We start from the raw sequence: 22,825 nt of genomic DNA on the forward strand, positions 1-22,825 counted from the left end.
CCTACTTCAAGAATTTATAAAAGCTTTAACTTATCCTGAAAAGGATTTTTAGAGAGACTTTGGAGAAGAAAACTGTGGAATTAAATGATTTTCTTATTGCAGGATCATGTGACAGTTCCATTTAGGTGTGTTGTCTTATTTTGTGTTTGTCTATATTTCTGGTCTATTTCACAAGGATTCCCATTGCTGGGGTTTGGTAGTGAGCTGAATAGGATGAGGTGGTGTCTCAAATATCTTCCTACCTTCTCTTTAGTCTTTGGCAAGTTTCCCATGAAACCTTACTTTTTCGGCTGATATATGTGACGTAGAAAGCAAAAATTTAAATAAAAAATACAATAAAATACAAACAGATTATTATGTTATGAACCTGTGTGCTTATTTCATCTAATGACTTTCATGATGGTTGTTGGGAGCATCTGGATCAACAGATCTAGACTTTATTTAGATTTGAGAATTTTAAATTCTATGCAAAAGAAAACAATGAAGGCCCCATCTTATTCAGGTAAAATTTTCATCTGTCTGCTTTTTCTCCTGTTTTTTTTTTTTTTTTTCCCCATTTAATCTGTTCTGAATGTGATTGCTAGACAGAAGAGTTGTTATTAGTTAATTATCTTGTATATTAGTTTCCAGCAAATCCAAATACTTGCAAAGTCATCTAATTCATACCTTACTGTGAGACACAAGTTACTGTCAGAAACAAGTCTCTGTGTGGCTGGGATTCATCTTGCTTATATGAAGCAATTTAAAAGCTGGGCATCTTACTTAAGCCAAGCAGCTAGATGATTACTGAAAGTAATGATTACTGAAAATTATGGAAAAATAGGCATTCCAATAATGAATTGCATCTACATTAAACAGTTATGTTTAGTTGATCAGCTGAATCAACCACTTGATGTGTCTATCTCTCTTCATTTGCTACAGAGGGATCTTAGCATAAATCTCTTAGAGGAGTTTAAAGTTAGGTGGAATTGACACTTCTTTGAAATCAGTTGTTAAAAATCTAAGTTTATTTTAGAGTTATTGCAGAGTAGGATTTGCTATTGCTTGTGTCCTTTTGCAGATACTTACTTTTCCACGTCTCCCTCGAAAATGTAAATATTCATGCAATTTCTTGATCAGCTTGGTTATCCAGCTTTTAAGCCTGATATAGATACTGAATGCAGTTTATTCCAAAAGTCATGTACCGCAGTAAGCAAAATCCTTTACCATTTTTTAACTGTTCAGATTTCTGCTCCATAGATAAAAGGAAAAAAACATTATAGAGCTGTTTATACAGTTACAGACTTAAGGCAGTTCCTGAAATATTTTGCAGGAAATTGGGATATGAATTCACTGAAAAGCATCTTTAGTTGGAAGGAAACTCTTCTTAGAAGAATCTGCCAGATGCATGTTAGGAGTACCTTTTTAGAATATGAGTGGCTCAGGTTTTTATGTGTATGGATAGCATGTGCCACAGCTTACAATTTGTCTATAGCATTTCTTTTAAAACTGACAGCTTGACAATTTGCTAGATATTTTTGTATAAATGGTATAAAATCCCATGGGTGGACCGTGCAGTAATGCTTGGTTTTGGTAATATAAATAACAAATCACATCAAAAGGAAATTTTGTTTTATGTAAGTTTCAGAAAGCGGCTTATACTTCCTCTTCTTGTTTTATACTTTATCTTGTTCCATGATGTGTCTGAAGGAATAACAGATCTAAATTAGAACTTTAATGTGTTTTTCTGTTTTAAGCCTCCCAGAAGTTCTGTATGTAACACTGGAACACTAACAAATTAATGATACTGTGATTTGTTCTTCTTACTTACTCAAAGATGCATGTACTACTCTTGTAAATTCAGAAGCGTAAAAAAGTTGAAACAGCTGTGCACATTTTGAGTTTAATTAGAACTGTGTGTTTTTATCACAGTGTGAAAGGTGGTACTTTGTGACATTCTTTAGCAACACTAAGACAACTGAAGAAAGAATCAGCTTGATGTATACATCACCTTTTGAAATAGAGGCTGCAAGGCTTTTAAAATTGTCCTTGGCAATTTTTTTTTTAAATTGAAGGCCTAGAATGAATAGTGTTTTTACACACTGACTGCCAGCAAGTTTTTTTCTCCAGATGGACAGATACAATATATAGATGAGAAGGCCAAGTTCAAATGGAATTGTACCTTTATGGGACATTTTCCCAATATGGCTATACACCTTAACCTGATGAAGGGCAAAACACATTGCCAAGAGATCTGTGTCATGATTTAACCCCAGCCATCAAGCAAGCCCCTTGCAGCCACCGGCTGGACTGCGGAGAGAATCAGAAGCATGACAGCTGAAAAACTCATGGGTTGAAATAGAGGCAGTTTAATAGGGAAAGCAAAAGCTGTGCATGCAAGCAAAGCAAAGCAAGGAATTAATTCACTGCTTCCCGTGGGCAGGAAGGTGTTCAGCCATCCCAGGAGAGCAGGGCCCCATCACAAGGAATGGTTACTTGGGCAGACAGACGTCGTCATTCCAAATGTCCCCCACTTCCTCCTTTCGGAATATGCTAAGCATGGTGTCATATAGACTGAAATATTCCTTTGGTCACTTTGGGTCACCTGTCCTATTCTGCCTCTGTCCAACCTCCTATGTGTGATATTTTCTGAGACCCTGATGAAGGAAGGAGATGAAAGGATCTGACTCCGTGTTCTTAGAAGGATAATTTATTAATATGATATGATATAATATGGAATTATATGGCATTATATGGCATTATACTATATGATATTATATAATGTAATATATTAAATTTTGCATTATATAACTATTATATATTACATTACATCATATAATATTATATTATTTTATATATTATATTATTAATTATATTCTCTATTATATAATGTAATATATTAAATTTTGCATTATATAACTATTATATATTACATTACATCATATAATATTATATTATTTTATAAAACATAGGAAGGATACAGAGAGAAAGCTAAAAAAACTGCTCAAATACTCTCCTCCAGAGTCTCAGCACAGCTGGCCCATATTAGGCCAATAAGTAAAAACTATTCACATGCAACCAATGAAAGAATCACCTACCACATTCCAAAGCAGCAAAACCCTGGAGAAGCCAATTAGATAATATTGTTTTCCTTTTTCTCTGAGGCTTCTCAACCTCCCAGGAGAGAAATCCTGGGCAAGGGATTTTTCCAGAAAATATGGCAGTGACACACATACACTCCCAGTTTCCTTTCCAGCATGGCAGTACAAAAAGCAGAAGAGGCCTTGGCTCTGTGTAAGTCCTGCTCAGCGATAACAAACACATCTCTCAATTGAGCATGACTGTGTTCAGCAAAAACCCAAACACAGCCATGTTCCAGCCACTGTGAAGAAAGTTAAATCTACATCAGCCCAAACCAGCACATTGTGTAACTTTTTAAGAAGTGTATAAAAGTCCTTCACTCTGGGGTAAATGCACATCAGAGCCCATGAAACTCTGATATTTGTGATCTGCTTGTCATAGATGTATGTTGAGTCCTGTGCCCTTGGATTATGTTAAGGGCTCTCACAATTTTTCTAGCCAATGTAACTCAATAGTACTGTACCCTGTAAGTGCTCCCAAACTTCTTAGTTTCTGAAATGAAACATTCTGCTTGGAAAATTCTAGAGATCCAAAATACATCTTCGAGCAGTAGTACAGTGTATATATGTATACATATATGTGTGTGTGCATGTACATGTGTACTGAGACACACAAGGTCATGCACACACACGCATATATATATGTAAAAATCAATGAGAATGTTCATAGTTCAATGTTCATAGAATCTAGTTCAGTTTATAGAGTGTAAAACAGATTCTATCATGTTTGGTTTTGTGGGGTTTTTTTGGTTCATGTTTTTTGTGGGGTTTTTTTTCTTTCTTTTCTTTTTCTTTTTTTGTTTGTTTGTTTTATCTTGGTGATTTTTTTTTTTTGTTGAATTTGTTGTTCCACAATGCCAAATTAAGCATAGATTGGATTAGCAACACTGTTTCTGGCATAGCCACATATTCAGGAAGTTGCCATATTGAAATCTCCCATGCTTTCAACCTATGACATTTTATATTATGAGAATTATTTTTTTGTTTTACCTTCTATTGATACTTAAGTACACAATTGCCATACCTGGGGCTTGTTGGAGGATGATTTCTGTGTATTCAAACATGGGAACATTTAGATACGGATGTCCCTTGGGAAGCGTAATCAGGGAACACCTGTGAAATATACCTTTCAATTTTAAAAATAGTTTTAAAGGAGATACTTGTGCAATGAGCTGCATTGCTCTATGAAATTCAGAAAGGACTGAGATTTAGCATTTGTTTTCTCTAGCAGTAGAAGTTCATATGTGTAAAAGCAGTGAAAGTATAAAGTTACCACAAAAAACAGGTCTGTCTGCCAGAGATGTACACTCTTGCAGAAAAGGTACAGAGTTCAAAGATGGGAGAATGTGTGGTAGTTGAATATAACTTCCTGGTCTTCTGAGTAAAAAAAGAAGTCCTGAAAATAATATTCTTCTGCTCTTTTCAGCAGCTTTTTATATAGGCTTTATGCCCAGAAAGAGCAACTGGTAATAGGTATGATGAGATTTTTTATGCATTTTCTTGTATAGTTATATATTGATTGACTTAATTTTTCTTAGTAAAGGTAAAAGAGAGTTTCAGTTCAGCATTATGAGCTAAGGGTAAAACTGAAAGCTGTGTTTCAGTGAAAGCTGATTTTATATTTCTAAAGTTGACTCCTTGGCAATTCTATTTAGTATCTCTCTTCCATAGAAAAAAAACTCCCAAACTTCTGCCAGCACCAGTTGTTTCTGAGGTTTTGATATGAACTGTGTCAATGAAATTATTCAAGGCAAAAAAATCCAATTGTGACAACAACCACCCAAACCTAAACCAGCCATACTCCAAGGCAAACACAAGCATTTATGTAAACATAAAGATTAGAGAACTGAGCTGGCTTAAAAATATACAGCCTAAACAATTTACTCCACGTGAGGCTGTTGTGGTCTTCAGAGTTTCATATGTGGTCTAAATTTTTGATGGGGGAAAAAAGTAGTTTTTTTCTACTACTCTTTGTGCCTCTTTGCACTTAGAAACTGGGAAGAGAACCTTGTACTCTGAACACGCTTTTTCCTTGGTTATTTAATGCTTTAGGTATGAAGAACGTATTTGTTTATTTGGTTTTGTTTTACAAAGCAATAGGAGTAAAGAACAATAGAATAAATCTTTAAAAAATGTCATTTGATTTATATACATATGTGGCAAGGGTGAATTAGAAGTGAGTTGGTGGCAGTTTTTCATGTGTTCTGGAAAAATGTCTTATTACAGTGCTAGAGACCATAAGTTATTTTTCAGATTTAGTATGTTTGGCATCGCTAAGCAATATTGTATAAAGTTGGCACACATAAAAACTTGAAGGTTTGTAAATTCAAAGAAATACAAATCTGTTGCTGAATGTTAACTGGATGTCCATATTTTTATTTTCAAAAGTATAAAATAAAAAACCCAAGAAAGTAAATGATTAAACTTCTTGACTGTTTCAAACAGAGAGGTAGTGAATTGTGTTAAAAGGGAGCAGTAAGTTAGTGAGTTTTCTAAATTGTTGATCAAGAGTGGTGTAACTGAAATTTACACTGGTTTATTACTGGGATCTTGTTTTTACACATTTCTCAGTGCTCATTAGCATTTGAGATTGAGACAGACTACACAAATTTACAACTATTTGCAGTGAAAAGCATCCTTCCACATCAAACCAGTTGGTTTTTTTGAAGGTATTAGTAAAAACATAGGGCAGGCATTATGCAGTGGCTTTATCCTACAGTTATTAGTGGCCTGTCACTGACTGTGGATTGGTTTGGCCTCTCTATAGAAGAAACTATTTGAATATAGCAGAGCTTTCTGGGCAGAGGCAGGCAATGGTTGGACTAGGAAATGAAAATGCTGAGATTACACTGATGAGAGAGCAATTATACACATGAAAGTGGCCTCTCTTAGCTGACTTCACCCATTTTAAAATTAAATTCCTCACCTAGTGGCATGAGGATTTATCACATTGTATAATTGCCATCTGAAGATAGTAAATTTTTTCCCTACCCCTGTACATTTTAAAACTTGGTGGAACTGATGAATAAGTGATGAATTTTTCTCTGCGTGTCAGTAGAAGTTTAGGATGTCTGCAAAAATGTCTTTTGTGAATAAGAAATTATGTGTATATTTTTTCCCAAAAAATATTTAACATAATTTGTATGGAGAAAAATGGTAGCAAGTTAGACAACAACATAATAAATTATTATAGACTTTGCTGTACTTTTTCCATTTCAAAATAAAAAACTGTGAAGGTAAAAGTTTAATTAGTGATTGAAAATCCTGTTCCTGCTTCATCACTCAAGGGATAGACAGAATATCCCCAAAAGGCTTGTGTTGAATTCTTTATGTGGGTGAGAAATGCAAATAGCTTTCAGCAATATTCACAGGACCTCTTTATTCAAACTGTCAGTTTTGTGGCTCCTGTTTCTTCTTCCATTGGTCTTAGTGGTAATTATGAAGCTATGGTAATGAGTGTGTATCTGTAGCTTGCAGCAAACTATCCAGAGAAAAATTATGACATGCAGCAACTGCTTTTCTATTTTTTTGTATTTTGGGGTTATGCTGGTGGTGCTGCTGCTTCTTCTTCTTTTTTTTTTTTTCCCTTGCATTATTCCCCTCTCTTTCTGTGACTCAGAGAACTGATTCTAGAGTAAATGTAGGGGGTTTTTTTGCAGTAGTTTCCAAATACTCACATGTTATCCTGCAGCAGTGTTAGTTAAATACAGATGCGTTTGTCGAAACCTAGAAATGGTGTCCAAATAGAAGCATTTTCATTCTTTGCACTGAAATTTGTGGTCTTGGAGCTTTTCTGAAAAAATAGACATGATTTGAAACAGAAAATATTCTAACTTATGTCTATAGATTTTTTTTTTCCCCTTCATTCTAACAGTCAAATATGGAAGTGAGAGGTTGTGTAGCCTTCACCTCTGATGATTTTCAAGATGCTGGATAAATCCCTCTTTATTTGGGCCAGGGAACAGCAGGCTTCATTTTTATAGTGAATTATGGCAGTCATAGGTACAAAGATTGTGAAAATTCTTTTCTCTGCTTTGCTTTGGTAAGTCCTGCCAGCAAGTAGTAAAGCTATCCGTTGCAAGTGAGTGTTATTATATAGGTATTTTAACAAAGATATCAAATTACCTGAAGTTAATAGAAGCTGCAGATATTCTTAGCATTTGGGACCAAAGGAACAAAAAAACCCCATACAAGGGGTTTGGCAAGCTTGTCTACTATCTCTCCTACCGTCCTGTCTCCAACAGTGGGAAAAAAAAATAATATCCTTAGATAAGAAAGAATGGGATAAGCATTGTTTGCTACTTTCCAGCTATTTTCAGCTTGGATTGTTTCCTGAAATAGTTTTGGTGTCTAGGCATGAGTGTTTGTATAGCTAATACCTATTGCTGGAATTCTCCATCAAAGTTTAAGTAATGAATTGAAGTTAAAGACTAAAAGCAGTAACTTTAAAATCCTCAGCACTGGCAGATGATTCGTTGTTTAGCCTTTCATTGTAACCACCACATTCTCTGGGAGTCAGTCTTGAAGGATCACTGCTCTTTTCATGTGTTCCTAACTGTCCAGTTGAAACTAAGTCTCATTTAAAAGTTCTCCTCCTACTGCAGGATGCCCTGTGCCAGTGTGTTTCTACACCTGTTAGAAGCACCAGTGACCACTGCACCAAGTCATGAGTGGCTCTTTGAAGTTCTGTGCAGCTTGGGAAATCTTCACTGGTTTTGTCCCATGTAAAGTCAGCCCAAAAGTATTGATAATATTCTTTAGAAGCTTCAGAGGCTCTAGAAAATTAATGCTGTTTTGAAAATGCAGCTTGGGAAATCTTCACTGGTTTGTCCCATGTAAAGTCAGCCTGAAAGTATTGATGATATTCTTTAGAAGCTTCAGAGGCTCTAGAAAATTAATGCTGTTTTGAAAACATCATTCCCTCATCTCCTCTTTTCTTCCCTCTCCAAATTTAGGATTTCTTTTATCATTTTGGCACTTCTGTCCACTGATAACTAATGTGGACATGAGCTAATCTAATGAGGATAGTCATCTTTCATATAGCTGTGTGGTACTGCAAATATAGCAAACTTAGATACAGTCTATTTAAATCTCTGTTTAAAGTGTTACAAAAAAAAAGGTAAACTAACATCAGTAAGCAAAATTATAAATGAAAGCTTGACAGCAAAACTATCTCCAAGGCCATGTAGAGGTTGTTTGTTTAAATGTGTTGATGTGTTTGATGTTTTAGAAGTAGCACTGTACTGACAAGATTTGGTTATTATTGGGTTTTTTTTAACTCCCAATTATAAATGTGGTGTAGTATGGGAAACCACTTCTGTATTTAAAATAACTGATTAATTAGTTTAATTTAATTAATTAAAATGAATTAATTTAATTACAATTAATTAAAAAGGAGTTCAGAAGGAAAAACAACTATTTAGATTAAGCAGTGGCTCATTTTGAGGCCATGGTCTTAGAAGATTCTATTGTTAAGAATAAAAGCAGTGCTAGTATGTTGACCTTTCTAAGAAACAATTATAAAATTGTCTGTTAAAGAATGCTGAGTATTTGGATGGTTATTCTATGGATATAATTCTGTCTTTAATTTAAAAGAATTTAGTCTTGCATTTCTTATGGACATTTGTTTAGTGAAGGACTCTCTTACATTTAACATAATGATGCTGGAGTAAGCTTTTTCAGCTTGAATATGTAAGCTGGAAATCACCACTGATTTGCAAACTTAGATGAAAAGTAGAAATATTATCTTGAATACGTTAGCTGCAAGAATTAAATGCTGCCACTTCTAGTAGCTGTGGCTAATAGCATCACTACTGCTGCTTAGTGGCAGTAAGCTCAGCCCTTGGAGAAATGGAAATTAAAATCTTTCTAATTTCTTAGGGGCTCCCCCTTTCTGTATTCTGTTTTGAATGCATTTTATGATGTAGACGTTTGTTTGTTAAAATTTAATTAGCATTGCTGTCTGGCTTCAGTCAATTGAGTTGTCTTCAGCTAAAAGTTAAAGGATGAGTACTGCCTTTATAAATAATAATAAAAAAGTCATACTAATGCTACAGTCTTAAATTCTGAATGTTTGTGAGTAAGACTGGTTCCACATATTCCTTCTGGTCTTGACCAGACAATGACAGTTTATACACAGTTGTCATCTGAATTAAGCAAACCATATGTACTCCCACCACCCTCCTGTTTGGGGGTGGCAGTGTACAGGAACAAGAATGGGGTGCTTTCTCTGCTTGGCATCCCTACCACTGTGGATCCAAAACATGCAAATTGACTGCAGAACTGTTTTGCTAGTCAACAACTACTGTACCCCACCCACATTTCTAACTAGCAGATGGTGAGGCAAGCCTGTAGAACATGGTCATGGATTTTACTACATCACTTGAAAAGTAAATAAATAATATTTGAAGATTCTATTTAAAAATCTAACTTACAGATCTAATTAGCTACAAAAGCATAGCATCATATAAGTAGGGGATTTATATTCTCTGTAAAACTTTCATGGTCACATTAAATAAACATTGCTTCAGTAATTTAAAGTACTTCTTAAGCAGGAGAATATTTTTTAAGGTATTGGTCATCCTGATGTTCTCAATATCTGAGATTTCTGACTAAGACATTTGTTCGGAAAAGATCAAATACTATACTGCTACAAGTCCTTTTGATTAAAAAAAAAGAGGGATTAGATAAGCATTTAGAACAAGAAATGTTTCAGCATGAATAGACAGAACAAATTACTTCATTAACTTTCAGCTACTGTGCATTTGTGTGAAACCATGCTAAAACTATAACCCTGTCAGAACTCTATTCTTTCTATGATTTCCAAATCATCATATGATTTTTCCAAGTCACCAGCTGGTAGGCTGCTGTTTGCTCTGGACATTAGGCAAGATTTTTCCCTGGAAAAATCCTCAGGATTCAAGATGCTGTAGGCCATGTCATGGTTGCCTCTGTTTCTCTCTGAATTATATTCAGCTTATTCCTTTTGTGGCTGCTACACAGCTTTTAGCATAGTTACATAAATTTGTCTTGAATCATCTCAGTTTGGTATTTTAATATAGTTTAGTAATGTAAAATAATAATTTTGAACTTGATCTCTCTGTGGATGAAAATAATCCTTAGAACAAAAAACAAAAAATTCAACTGAGATCTTTTTTCTGATTAGGAGCATTCTTAGAACTTGAATAAGATAGAGTCTTTGCCTTATCGAGCTCACCATCTATATAAGTTGCAGTATTAATGTTTGCTCTAGTAGACACTTTTAATACACAAAAAGGAAATTTCCACAAAGACATCTAATGAATTAGTGGCACAGAAATTGTGATTACAGAAATACTGTTATGTCCTAAAACAATATTTATTACCCACTTTGTAATTATGTAACAGCAGCAGCAAGATTCAAATAAAATTGCTTATTAGGTTTGACCCAAGAATCTGTATCTTGCTTGATAATTTTATCAGAAGAGTGTGACCTGTCAGTCTCTCTCTCTTCCCTGCACTGTGACCTCTCTTCTGACTTTCTATTGTTAAGTTCACATAATCGATCTTATCTTTTGTCTAGGGACCTCATCCCATATATTTTCAAAATCTGCATTTTGTATATAGCAGCAGGATATCCTCTAGCATCATTAATTGAATTTACACAGTACCTCTGAGCATCAAAATAAGGCATTTTACCAAAGATGTCAGTACTATAATTATGAAGAAAAAGTGGCTCCAAATTCTAAGCTGAAGCAAAAAGGTAAACTGGGTGGTTTTCAAGTTGATTTACAGATGAAAGAAGTCAAGTATTTTTGAAAAACAAAAATCAAACTTTCTGTGCTATGGTCTTTACTTACTGCTAAGATTTGAACTCCAACATCAGAATACACCTACTAGTATAAATTGTTATCATCCAGGTTCATGAAAAGCACTGAGGAAATTAAACAAAGGAAATAAATGCTGTTTTGTACTTCATCAAAACTGAAGTTGCTGCCTTCTTCCATTTTCTTTAAATGTATCTTTACAATTTTTTTTGTGTTATCATTTACCTGCCTGCTGAGTGCCCATGTTGCATCCTCACAAGGAATGCATTACAGTAGTTTTAAGAAGATGAAAATGATATGAGTCAAGTTCATTTACTTGCATTAATAGCAAAACTATATTAATTGTCATTCAAAATACAGGAGTTGTATTCACATCTTTCTGATATCTGAATTACGAGATGAGGTGCCATACTTATTGGTTGTCTAATCTGTTTTATTGAAATGCCATAATTGTAAGCCATTTCTAAATGCTTTGATTGATTTGTGTCCAGTAAGTCCAAAGACAGTGTGAGTGAAAAGGACAAGTGAACAAAATATAAACCCATAGTGTTGTGAGAAGAAGTGTAGCAAAAGTTGAAAATCTATTCATTGTACTTCCCCTTAAAGAATTTGGCTGGTGAATGACACATGCAACCTTTTGAGTGTAATTATGTTGTAATTAAGTTGTTCTGCAAGTTAGAGCTGAGGATGTAAGGCTCATGAGATAGTTTCAAGGGACAACACTTATTATATTGGAAGCTGATATAAATACTGAAGTATTTTTCAACAAACTGAAGATTTTTTTTTATTTTTCAGATAGTAGGGGCTTTGTATGAACCTGTGCCAGAAGGACTGTACTCTGAAAAAGTCTCATTTACCATTAAGAGGTAATTACTCATTTTATTTTGATATTCTGCCGTAAAGATGTTTTTGTTTTGTATGCTTCCAGCAGAGATAATGTGACAGTTTACAGACTTTAGCAACTGCCAGTATTTGTCTCTGAATAGGAAATATCTTTGGATTTAAAGAAAAGCAGAGCTATCTCCTTACAGCAATAATAACATATACAACATAGTTGTATATGTTATTATTGCACACATGCAACTGGAAAACTCATACCAGTCTAGTCAGGGCATTCACTTAGCCAGTATAGACTTTATAATTCAGTACTGAAATTTACATTTAACAATATCAGCGCTGTACTTAATTCCCTACATATCATTTTTTCCCCAGTAAAAATCCAGAATTTGAGTAATTTTCAAATGCAGATTGTGGTCAAGGAAATAACCCCATTAGAATATGTTATTTATAGATCATTGTATGAGCATGTTCATAGTTTTTTCTGTAATTTGACTGATATAAATATGTTTTTCCCTACCTTATAATTCTGTTAGTGCAGCAGCAGAGCTAACAAAGTAATGGAGGAAATGATTAGCCTGTACTTGCTACACTCACTCACAAATTTCTTAGCTATGTTTATGTATCTTCCTGGAGATAATGTAATGTGTAAGGCAAAGTATAGAGTGAATTACAGATTTAGTTAGCTCCCTTGATTTTTCCATTTTAGAAAAAAAACCCACTTAGTACAAAAATGCTTATACTTTCTCATTCAGACATTCACTTCTGTCTCTAAAAAGCACATTACAGAAAAGGTTTGTGTAAGGTTATAAACTAAAGTTTTTATAGTATGTTTTAGTGTACAGAAAGGTTTCTGTTACTTAAAGACCTTGTGGATAAAGGGCAACAATGGAGCGTACAGGAGCTAATAGAACTAACATTCAAATTTAAGAGGGTCTAAAATTAATTTTAATGAAAATATTAAAATCTTTACATTTAAAGTGTTTTTTTTTGTTACTGTTAATTTTTTTGGGGGTATTGTTTTTAATAAAATATTTTACTATGGGTTAAATCTTAAATGGTTTGTTATGTTTAGGTTTTTGCTTATGCTTTGTGAACTATATAGAAAGAATAAAAAACATTAAAGAAAATCAGTAATAATGAGATTTTAGTTATATAGATGAGGAAACATTAACAGAAAAGATGTTATTTTCAAATTAATAAAACAGAAAACATTTCAAAGGTGAATGTTGTAAGTAAAAAGATAATTTCTTGATAATGATTTGAAGAAATATTGAAAGCTTCTTGTTGCAACTGTAAATTTTTATTTAGTGTTATCATTGCTTTCTTTAGTATTGTTATTAAAATACAGTTTTATTGCTTTAAGCTACTAAAGGAATTTCTGGAATCATAGCCGTCAAATTCCTTCAGAGTTGAACAACAACCTACTTGGTGTTTAGTCATAAATAATTTCTAGATGCATGGGAAATGGATATAGGACTTATTAAAAATCTCTTCTAGCTCCCATTGGTCTTGGAACTTTTGCCCAGTTTCAGTGAATTAAAATAAAAATATCAAAAAGAAACCCCAACCCAAAGTATTTTTTAAGGGTGAAAACTTGCACCTCTTTAAAAGAAATACAAAATTTAAAGTAAAAATAAATTTTAAATTTATGAAAATTTGTGAAATTAATCAACACATTTAAGCAAATTTAAACAAAAATATTAAAATCAAGAAGTTCAAGTATTGTAAAACATTTTCAAAAGTGCTACTTTGCATGTCAGTTGTGTTTTACTTAGAAAGAACTGCTTTAGAAATCATAAGTCATTCTATGGCATCTTCTTTGAAGGAGAGTGTTGGGAATGTTTGTGTTAGCAGGTCAATGGTACTGTGCAAGGAAATCATAGTAAATTACCAGATTCATTGGAGTTAACAACAGATTTAGGAATTTTTTTTGTACATGGAGGACTGTCCCTAGCAGCTTTCCCGCATACAAAATATTCTGGGGATTTAAAAATAGAACTAATAATATATTATTACCATTACTAAACAACTACCTAGGGTGCCTTTAACATAGACCTGTTAAAGTATTTTAGATTGGAAGGGACCCCTGGAAGAGTCTAGTCCATCCTGCTCAATGCAGATACAATTACATATGGTTGCGCACTGCTCAGGATTTTGTCTATGTCAGTTTTGCATTGAAGGATGGAGATTCCACAATTTCTCTGGGCCCTCTGTAGTGTTTGTCTGCCTTTGTGATTAAAAGTAATAGTAATAATAATAATTTTTGGATCAATCCTGACTTCCCTGTGGTATAACTTACGTCTCTTGCCTCTTGCTCTAACACTTTGCACCCCTGAGAAGGATCTGGCCATGCCTTCCCATTATGCAGGTAGCAATCAGATCTGAGAATAGGTGGTTCACGTCCCTCTGACAACTGCCCTGCCCATGTATCCCTGCAACTAATTAATTGTTCACAAACCTTTGAAGAATGCACTCTCTCCCATGATCTATATCATTAATAAAGACATTAAATAGTACTGACCCAACATCAGTCCTTGGAGCATGATACTTCCAGCCACTTCCAGCTGACTTTGTACTTCTGATGGCATCTCTTTGAGCCAGGAGGTTCAGCCAATTATCTTCCTGCCTTATAGTCCTTTGGATAGTGTGGGATACCATGTCAAACAGAAATCTTGCTAAAATAAGGGTACCTCCAGCATTTATTTCTCTTTCCTTGTCCTCAGACAGTAATCTCATCATGGACAGTGATCAGCCTAGTCAGGTATAACAGCTGTTTGGTTAATCCATCCTCACTGTTCCCAGTCACCTTCTTATTTTTGTGCTTGAAAATTACTTCCAGAGGAAATTGCTCTATTATTTTCCCAGAGACTGAGGTGAAGCTGACTGGCTACCAGCTCCCTGAATCTTCCCTCTTGCTTTTCTTGAAATGTGTATGATATTCAACTTTTATCAATTTCCAGGAACCTCTGTTTGATCCTTTTAGACATGACAGATAGTGGTATTGACCAATCAAACCAGCACCCTCAGACTCTTCTCATTTGGTCCCATGGGCTTGTCTACGTCCAATTGGCTTAAATGCTTTTCCACTGTATTTTCTGCTATATGGAAATGCCTCATGCTAATAGATTCTACAGGTAGGCTCAGAGATCTGAAACCCTTATAGTCAAAATTTCTCAATGGAAACGGAAGCAAAAGAGGGACCAAGTGTCCCAAACTTTTCCACGTCGTTTGTCACTAGGTTGCTTAGTGGGTCCACATTTTCCATAGTCTGTCTTTTGCTGGCCATTCCTCTTTCTTCCCCATCCATGCTAGTTTCAACTTTTTCGGCTTCAGCTGAAGTTTGGCTTTCCTAACTCTGCCCTTTGGGCAATACCTGTATTTTTCCTGTGTAGTGCACCCCTGATTCTCACATGCAGAATTGGGCTGTTCTGGTGCTTTGAGATGTCCCTGAAGATTAGCTTGCTTTCCCAAGCTTTCCCACGCTTTAGCTTCCATGGCAGTCTTCCGTGAGATTCTACCAGGAAGATCCCTGTACATGCAGAATTCTGCTCTCTTGAAGTCCTGTGTTGTAACCATACAATCTCACTCTCTCACTTCTCTCAGGAATTCCACAATCTCTGATGGTTGCTGTAAGATCAAGAGACTGCCATTGGTCTTCACATCCCTGCCTCTTTTCTTCCTTGTCTGAGAGTGACAGTTCTGGAAGAGTGCCTTTCAGCTCCATCAAGAAATTGTCATTAGCTTGCTTTCCCAAGCTTTCCCAAGCTTTAGCTTCCATGGCAGTCTTCTGTGAGATTCTACCAGGAAGATCCCCTGTACATGCTGAATTCTGTTCTCCTGAAGTCCTGTATTTTAACCATACAATCTCACTTCTCTCAGGATTTTGAACTCCACAATCTCTGATGGTTGCTGTAAGATCAAGAGACTGCCATTGGTCTTCACATCCCTGCCTCTTTTCTTCCTTGTCTGAGAGTGACAGTTCTGGAAGAGTGCCTTTCAGCTCCTGTACATGCTGAATTCTGTTCTCCTGAAGTCCTGTATTTTAACCATACAATCTCACTTCTCTCAGGATTTTGAACTCCACAATCTCTGATGGTTGCTGTAAGATCAAGAGCTATTGATCTTCACACCCCTGCTCTTTCTTCCTTGTCTGAGAGTGACAGTTCTGGAAGAGTGCCTTTCAGCTCCATCAAGAAATTGTCATCAGCAGATTTCAGAAACCTCCTGGTTGCTGCACTCAGCCATATTATCCCATCAGCAGATATCAAAGTGTCTGGAATCATGAAGCTTCTTCCATCTGTCCAGCAAAGCCTTCATTGACTTTCTTTCTGGTTTGGTGTGGTCTATAGCAGGCATCTACCACAATGTCACCCATGTTGGTCTGCTCCTCTGATCCTCACTATTAAACTTTTGACTACACATTGTCGGGTGTTGGACTGCAGCCTGACTTAAGCCTTTTATCCTCAGTGATAGAAACCCCCCTCTGTTCCTTGCCCTCCACTCTTGACCCCAGTGCACTATGGTCACTTTCAGTGTGTTCAGATTTAAGCCTTTTATCCTCAGTGATAGAATTCAGAACACCCCCTCTGTTCCCTGCCCTCCACTCTTAACCCCAGTGCACTATGGTCACTTTCAGTGTGTTCAGAGTTGGCACTAATAATGTTGTTTGTGCCCACGTGAGCAACACAATGCCCACATGAGGAGCAAGAAGTAATGAGCCAGGATGAGTCTCAGTAGTACCTCCACAATGTCCTGAATCCAAGCAACAGCCATCACATTCATCAAATTGATGAAGTAGATAAATATCTCTGTTCCCTCAGCCTCAAATGACTGTCAGCTACTGCATCTTATTTGTGAACACTTGGTGCAGACTCACCTGGCTCTGATGTGTCCTCTGTTGGGCCTTGTTCTTCCTTACCTGTTCCTAGGTCTCTATACCTCTTCTGCAATTATTCCTCTGTAGTCAGAGGAAAAGCTTTCCTTCTCTTGGCAGAAGTCACAAGTCTTCAGCCTACCTCCTCTTGAGAGCCTTCTTCCACTGCTCCTTTGATAGCAAATTTTAGATATTCCTTTTCCTTTGCATTGTTTCAAGAGTGTTGTCTCTGTGGAGATTCTGACAGTCTCCTGTAAATAAATCCTCCTGATAGGATGTGCCTCTCCTTCACAGCTGCTTTGTCCAGTGGTGTGGTGCCTTGGCCAGAGCATAGTCCCCACAAGGCTGACTCCATCTCCCTCATCCTAGGAGAAGGCTCCAGGCACTCCTTAGTGTGGCTGGGAGTGCACAGGCACAGTTCCCAGTAGCAGTTCTCTTTGGGTCAGTGTCAAGGATAATTGTGCCAGCTGATGCTGGAGGCTGTGCTGTGGCAACACCAAAGCTGCCCAGCATCAAAGTGTACCAGGCAGGATGAGGGGGCAGTGCTGGCTGGCATAACTCCATAAATACCAGGGCAGGAATTCAATGGTGGAAAAGAAACAAGTAAATAGAGAATGTTCTTCCTGTAGCTGCTAGATTCCTGATGCAGAGGCACATCCAGACATAGTGGAAGTGAGCTCACTGCTGCCTGATGTAATGATGAAATATCTGGATGTTTTATCCACCTCTCATCTCATGCTGGAGAAGAAACTGGATTGGGAGAGGAGATGAACCCAGTAGTACTTCATGGAGGCTAACCGAAATGCAGTAACTTCTTGCCATCAACATTCCATTTTATCACAAGTAAGTACATGCATTAGGATTTATTTTTTGTTATTGTTGTTTTCCATATCTGAGAAAATAAGGTGCAGCAAAGCAGAAAATGAATCAAAATTAAAAGACCCATCCTCCTGTAACATTTTTCCATGCAGTCTTTTAAATTTATTTACAACAGGGTAATCATTAATTTTTTGGAAATTATCATGCGGGAAAAATGACAGTATCTTAAAACCCAATGTCATTCTATGTTGGAAAATGGCATTGTTATGGAGGTTCTTACAGTTTTGATAATATTTGATAACATTTAATTATTAGGGCACACTTGTGAGTGGTTTGTGAATAGAAGAATGTACGCTTGATTAGGGTGGAACAAGTTGATAATCTTATGTATGATTCAAAAACAATGACACCTAGAAAATGGAACCTACAAGAATAAAATTTTTAATTACAGATTGCAAAATACAGACCAGTGATGCTGATAAGGTATTTGTCTTGTTTTCTAACTCTCTGATACAGTTCTGCAGAAATACTTACAGTTCTTCCATTTGCTGCAGGCTGTATTTTAAGCATCCTTCATGAAGAACATCAGTAGTTTACATATCATATATGATCTCAGAGAATTTATTTAAAAATACATGGGCAATGTTTTTGTGTAGCAAAACTGCTCTTTGAAAATTGATATGATAATTCCAATAAAAAGTTATAATTTACACAGCCACTCTTGTCTGTTCAGATATTGTATCTCTTGGATTCCTTTTATCAGGGCTTGGTAGCTTGTACAAAGAACCTCTGCATAGGAAAAAGGTTTTCTAGAATATCTGGCCCCAAACATCCTAGTCTTCACCTTCCAAAAACAAGTAACTTGTATCAATAGTTAATATTTTTCCGGGAGTTTTTTGACCTATCAGTCTAAGGTCATTATTTATATTACACCATTTTTTTCCGGTAAAAAGAATGCCAAAACCTACCAGCAAACTGTAACAAATCACTGCCTTTTAAAATGTAAGAGGTATTGGTTTGAAAGAAAGATAACAGAGTAGGATTTGTAACTTAAAACACTATAAGCAACTTTCCCCATGTGTTTTTAATTTAAATTTTCTTAACCTAAAGATTGGGAAGCTTGTTGTATGCCATTATCTTTTGTATCTTGGTATAGTCATTCTCTTGCACAACTGTGATGAAATTTGCAGAAAAAAAAAGTGCTATAAAGATGCTAGATTTGGGATTTTGATGGAGTCATTGTGTCTTTGAGAAAAGAATGCCCTACCCAGATATTTGTGAGATATGATAGAATGGATAGTTTTACATAGAAGTTAGAATACTTGTGTTTTGTATAAATACTTGGAAAATACACCTATCTACAAAACTGCCTGTGTATTTTAGGCAATAATGGCTAGTTTCTCAAGGAGGAAACACTGCAGTTCTAGTTCCAACTGATATTTTATTATGCAATTAAAAGAGCAAGAGATTCTGACAAAGATCCGGAACACTGAAGAAGTGGAGGGGAATATGGCTTAGTATTGAGACCTAATTTTGCAAATGTTGTAAATAAGAATAAATCAGGCTAGGATCTTTGAAATTTCAGAGGCATGTTACAGGGCTTTGAATCAGAAGGAGCCATGTTGTTTCTTTCTTCCTGGTATTTAGGAAAACTTTATAAAGTAGAAGGATTTCTAATAAGGAGAATAATTATTGCTGAAAAGTTTGCCTTTTGAAAAATAAAAAAAAGGGCAATGTTCTGACTAAAAGTGCTTGGACGAATTTTAAGCAGCTGCTCCTGAAATGAAAGCTCTGTGAGATGTAGACAGCCTAATTCATCTTAGTCAAGGCCCCAGCAAGTCCACACCCAAGTAATTTGTCATTTTTCCATGGTGTCAGAGAATTTGGTGTTTTTGCCATGTAGTTCAATGTTTTGTTGAAGCTAGCTAGCTTATATACTTTCTCTACTGAAATGTACTTGTGGCCTCCTTTTTCATCCCAGTTGTGTTCTATTGTGAATGTTTCTGAAATAAGGACTGTACTCTCTGTCCTTGTATATGGAACTGAAGAACAGAGATCTTTTGGAGCCAGAGTGGAATTTGTTTTATAACTAGTTTTAAACTACAGTTTGGTAGCTGGTAAATAGGCAGTTGGAAGGCAGGTCAGTAGAGACGAAGTACAGTTAGTTACCTTGTGTGGTAAGTATAGCATACAAACCATGCTTGAAAATAATCCCAGTACAAGAATCATCATCAGCTCCCCACACAAATTCTTATATTTCCTAGTTTTCCACAGAAACTTTTTATGTTAAAACAGAAACAGATATAGGGGTGGCAGGTATTTAATAGAGTTTGTGTGTTCAGTTCAGAAAGGTTAAGGTTGCTGACATAATACATGCTACAGAAGACCCAAACTAATTAAGAATAATGGCAATGATTCTTTCTTATTAACATTAATAATGCACGTTGCACCTTTCATTTCAAGGTGATCAATATTATATTTTCATCCTCTGGGTTGGAAGAGGTGTAAAGTCACCAAACAAACCAGTAGCAAATTTGAATTTTCTGTGTTCCAAGGCAAGTCTCAAAAGAGTAGTTGATCTAACGAATGAATTGTCTAATATTTTCCTTTGAAGAGATGCATGTATCGCCAAACAATAATTTGATTGCTTTTTGAAGTATATAGATTTGAAAAATGTATTTTGTCTGTTTAGAAAGCAGTGAAAATAAGTCACTTTTGTTACTTTGGAAACATGTGTTTCATGGGCATCATCCATTATTGTTTCATTTACTGTAGATATCCTAAAAGGTTTTAACCTTTTCTCTCATTGCCACATTTTTAATGTAAAATATTCATATACCTAAAACAATATAGAATGATGAATATTCTGTTCAGTCCTATCTTTTGAATGTGGTAGAGGAAAGTGTAAGTTTTATAACTGGAGTCCATCAGCTAGAAATATATTACAATATATGAGCCATTTGTACCTTTTACTACTCTGAAAATATATTAAAAATGGGCACACGTGGTAGATTACCTGGATGGTGAGAACAACTTCCTTTTCTCAGTTTCTGTAGTTCTGATCTGTGCATAAGGCATATATATTCTGTCACATTCTTTCTCTATGCCTCTCTGTGTTCTTTGGGAATTTAAGCTTATTTTCATTTTTGTATCAATGATGTCCCTAGAATACCCATTTCATTTTAAAATTAATATGTGCGAATCCATGTATTCAGATCAATTCACAGTTACTCAGAGCAATGGGGATGATGATGCTTAGATAACAGGAAAAAAAGGTCCAGCATTTTTTTTCTGATCTATGGAGTGTCTCCCTATTCCATGTTAGCTTGGGCTAATAGGGAGTCAGAATTCATTAACAGTGCTTGGTCTGAGCTAGTTCATTTAGATTGCCCTTAGCTGAGTGCTTTATCCTAGTGTTCAAATCCATGAGAATGCCCATTAGCAAGGCTGCTCTCTGCATTTTCCTGTTTTCACGCTTGAAGTGGTCTTTCCCTAACCCAGCATGCTGGAGAGCATGGCATATAGACCACAGCAAGGCATCTTCCATCTAGATAGGATTTTTAGCTGCAGGTGAACACTGGCCCTCTCATGTCTGTAGGCATCAAGGTGCTGTGCTACTGAACAAGGTTGCTGCTGCTAGAAAACAAGCTCTGATTATTCCTCTTGCAGGCAGCTTGGCTACAGCCTATGCTAGGAATGTCTGCCTATCTCTCCTGCAGAGGCTGTTCAACTATTTGTTGGCTGAAAAGAGTAAAGAGAACAGTGTAGTTGTTTTCAAAATGCAAATGACTAAACTTAAACTAAAGAACCTGACCAAACCTGAAATACCTGATGCAGTGTCCTGACCTTTATCTGTGACCTAAACCTTCATGGTCCACATCTGGATGATTATGAGTTGATTGTATTTTGTATTTTTGAGGATCATAGCTATGTGAAGGACCAAGAAACACAACATAATTTAACTGGTTTTTCACCCAGTCATTTCCCCCATGTCCAAATTCAGTTCTGCTCTGCTGGCAATTGTTGTGCTAATAATTGTGTTAGTTTCTAAGCATCACCACATGCATTACAAAGTAGTACTCAATTAGCAATTCGATTTGAATTAATCAAGTTTTTTTGTTAACTCAGAAAAAGACATAAAGATTGGATTAATGTTCATTTTAATTTCCTTTGTGTTTAGAAATAGGTTTTGTGCCATTCAGTGCTTAAAAGACTTTCTTTCTTAAAACCATGTGTGTGCAGCAGTAGTTTTGGTGTTGGTTAAAACAATGAGTATGCTTGGATTTAAAACACTTAGCATGCAACAGGTTATTAATATTTCAGAAATATAGTCAATATAGAATATTAATTTAAAAATCACTAAAATTTGTTAAATTTTTATAAAATAAAAATGTGGATGATCATGACTGTGCGCTGCTGCATACATATCCCTTTTGAAATGAGTGAGGACTCAGGAATGTCATGAAGACTTAGCATGCCACAAATTGTTTTCTTATTCTTCTACCTTTCAGTCCATTGTGACACCATTATTTTCTGCTATTTATGTAGCAGGTACTAGAATTTATGTCTAAATTTTAAAAATGGTGTGACAAATAGGAAAGATCCTTTTTACATTTATACTATTTAAGTTTGGAGAATAAAGTGACAATACAATAACTGTTTTGAAGGTATAATTTTTTTAAGAGTTGCTAAATGTTTAATTTGTTAGTGCATCAAAGCTTCTTAATAGAATTGCAGAATGTAAGGGAGGAAGAGTTGTCAAAGACCATCTTGTCCATTTCCAAGCCTTAGAGTTACCTGTCACTCCTGACAGGTATTTGACCAGTGAGTCTTAAAAATGTCATATTATAGAAACAGTTTGGAAACAGCGGAAATGCAAAAACTGTCTTTGCAGTCAGCAATCATATGTCTGATTGAGTCTTTTTTTTTTCCCATATGAAGATAACATCTGCGTTTAGTCTGATGCTTGCAGAAAATTTTGGTCTTTGCTTGAAAGGGTTTATACTTCATGTATGTCTGGTTTCCAGGAGACATTAGATTGATGTATATCTGTGCACGTATGGGATGCATATGGTGCTTGAAATTTTCAGACCCAATCTTAAATGTCATATAAGGGCTCTCATAGCACTTAGTCTAGAATATTCCCAAAAGCTGTCTGCTGTGTGCATTCAAACCTGTTACACAATGAAATATGAACACATATTTCTCTCTGTAGGATCCCAGATAGATGCAATAGTTAAACACTTAATTACTGAAAATTTCCTCCTCATAGTGGAAATATGTAAAAGTTATGTATGGTTTTTCTTAAATTTTATTTGAGCTGAATAATAAAAAATGTGGAAAGAGAGAAGGAAAGAAATGAGGATCAG

General features: G+C 35.7%; 1 protein-coding gene across 1 annotated transcript in view; it reads left to right on the forward strand.

The window, feature by feature from the left end:
* Positions 1–22,825, forward strand: part of NEK10 (NIMA related kinase 10) — an 82,118-nt gene that overhangs the window by 34,861 nt on the left and 24,432 nt on the right. The window contains 2 exon segments of the mRNA XM_039713660.1: positions 11,720–11,790; positions 17,267–17,480. Of these exon segments, the coding sequence (XP_039569594.1) occupies positions 11,720–11,790; positions 17,267–17,480 (285 nt within the window).

This window comes from Passer montanus, unplaced genomic scaffold (genome assembly GCF_014805655.1).
Source record: "Passer montanus isolate IOZ18808 unplaced genomic scaffold, ASM1480565v1 scaffold10, whole genome shotgun sequence".
Lineage (NCBI taxonomy): Eukaryota > Metazoa > Chordata > Aves > Passeriformes > Passeridae > Passer > Passer montanus.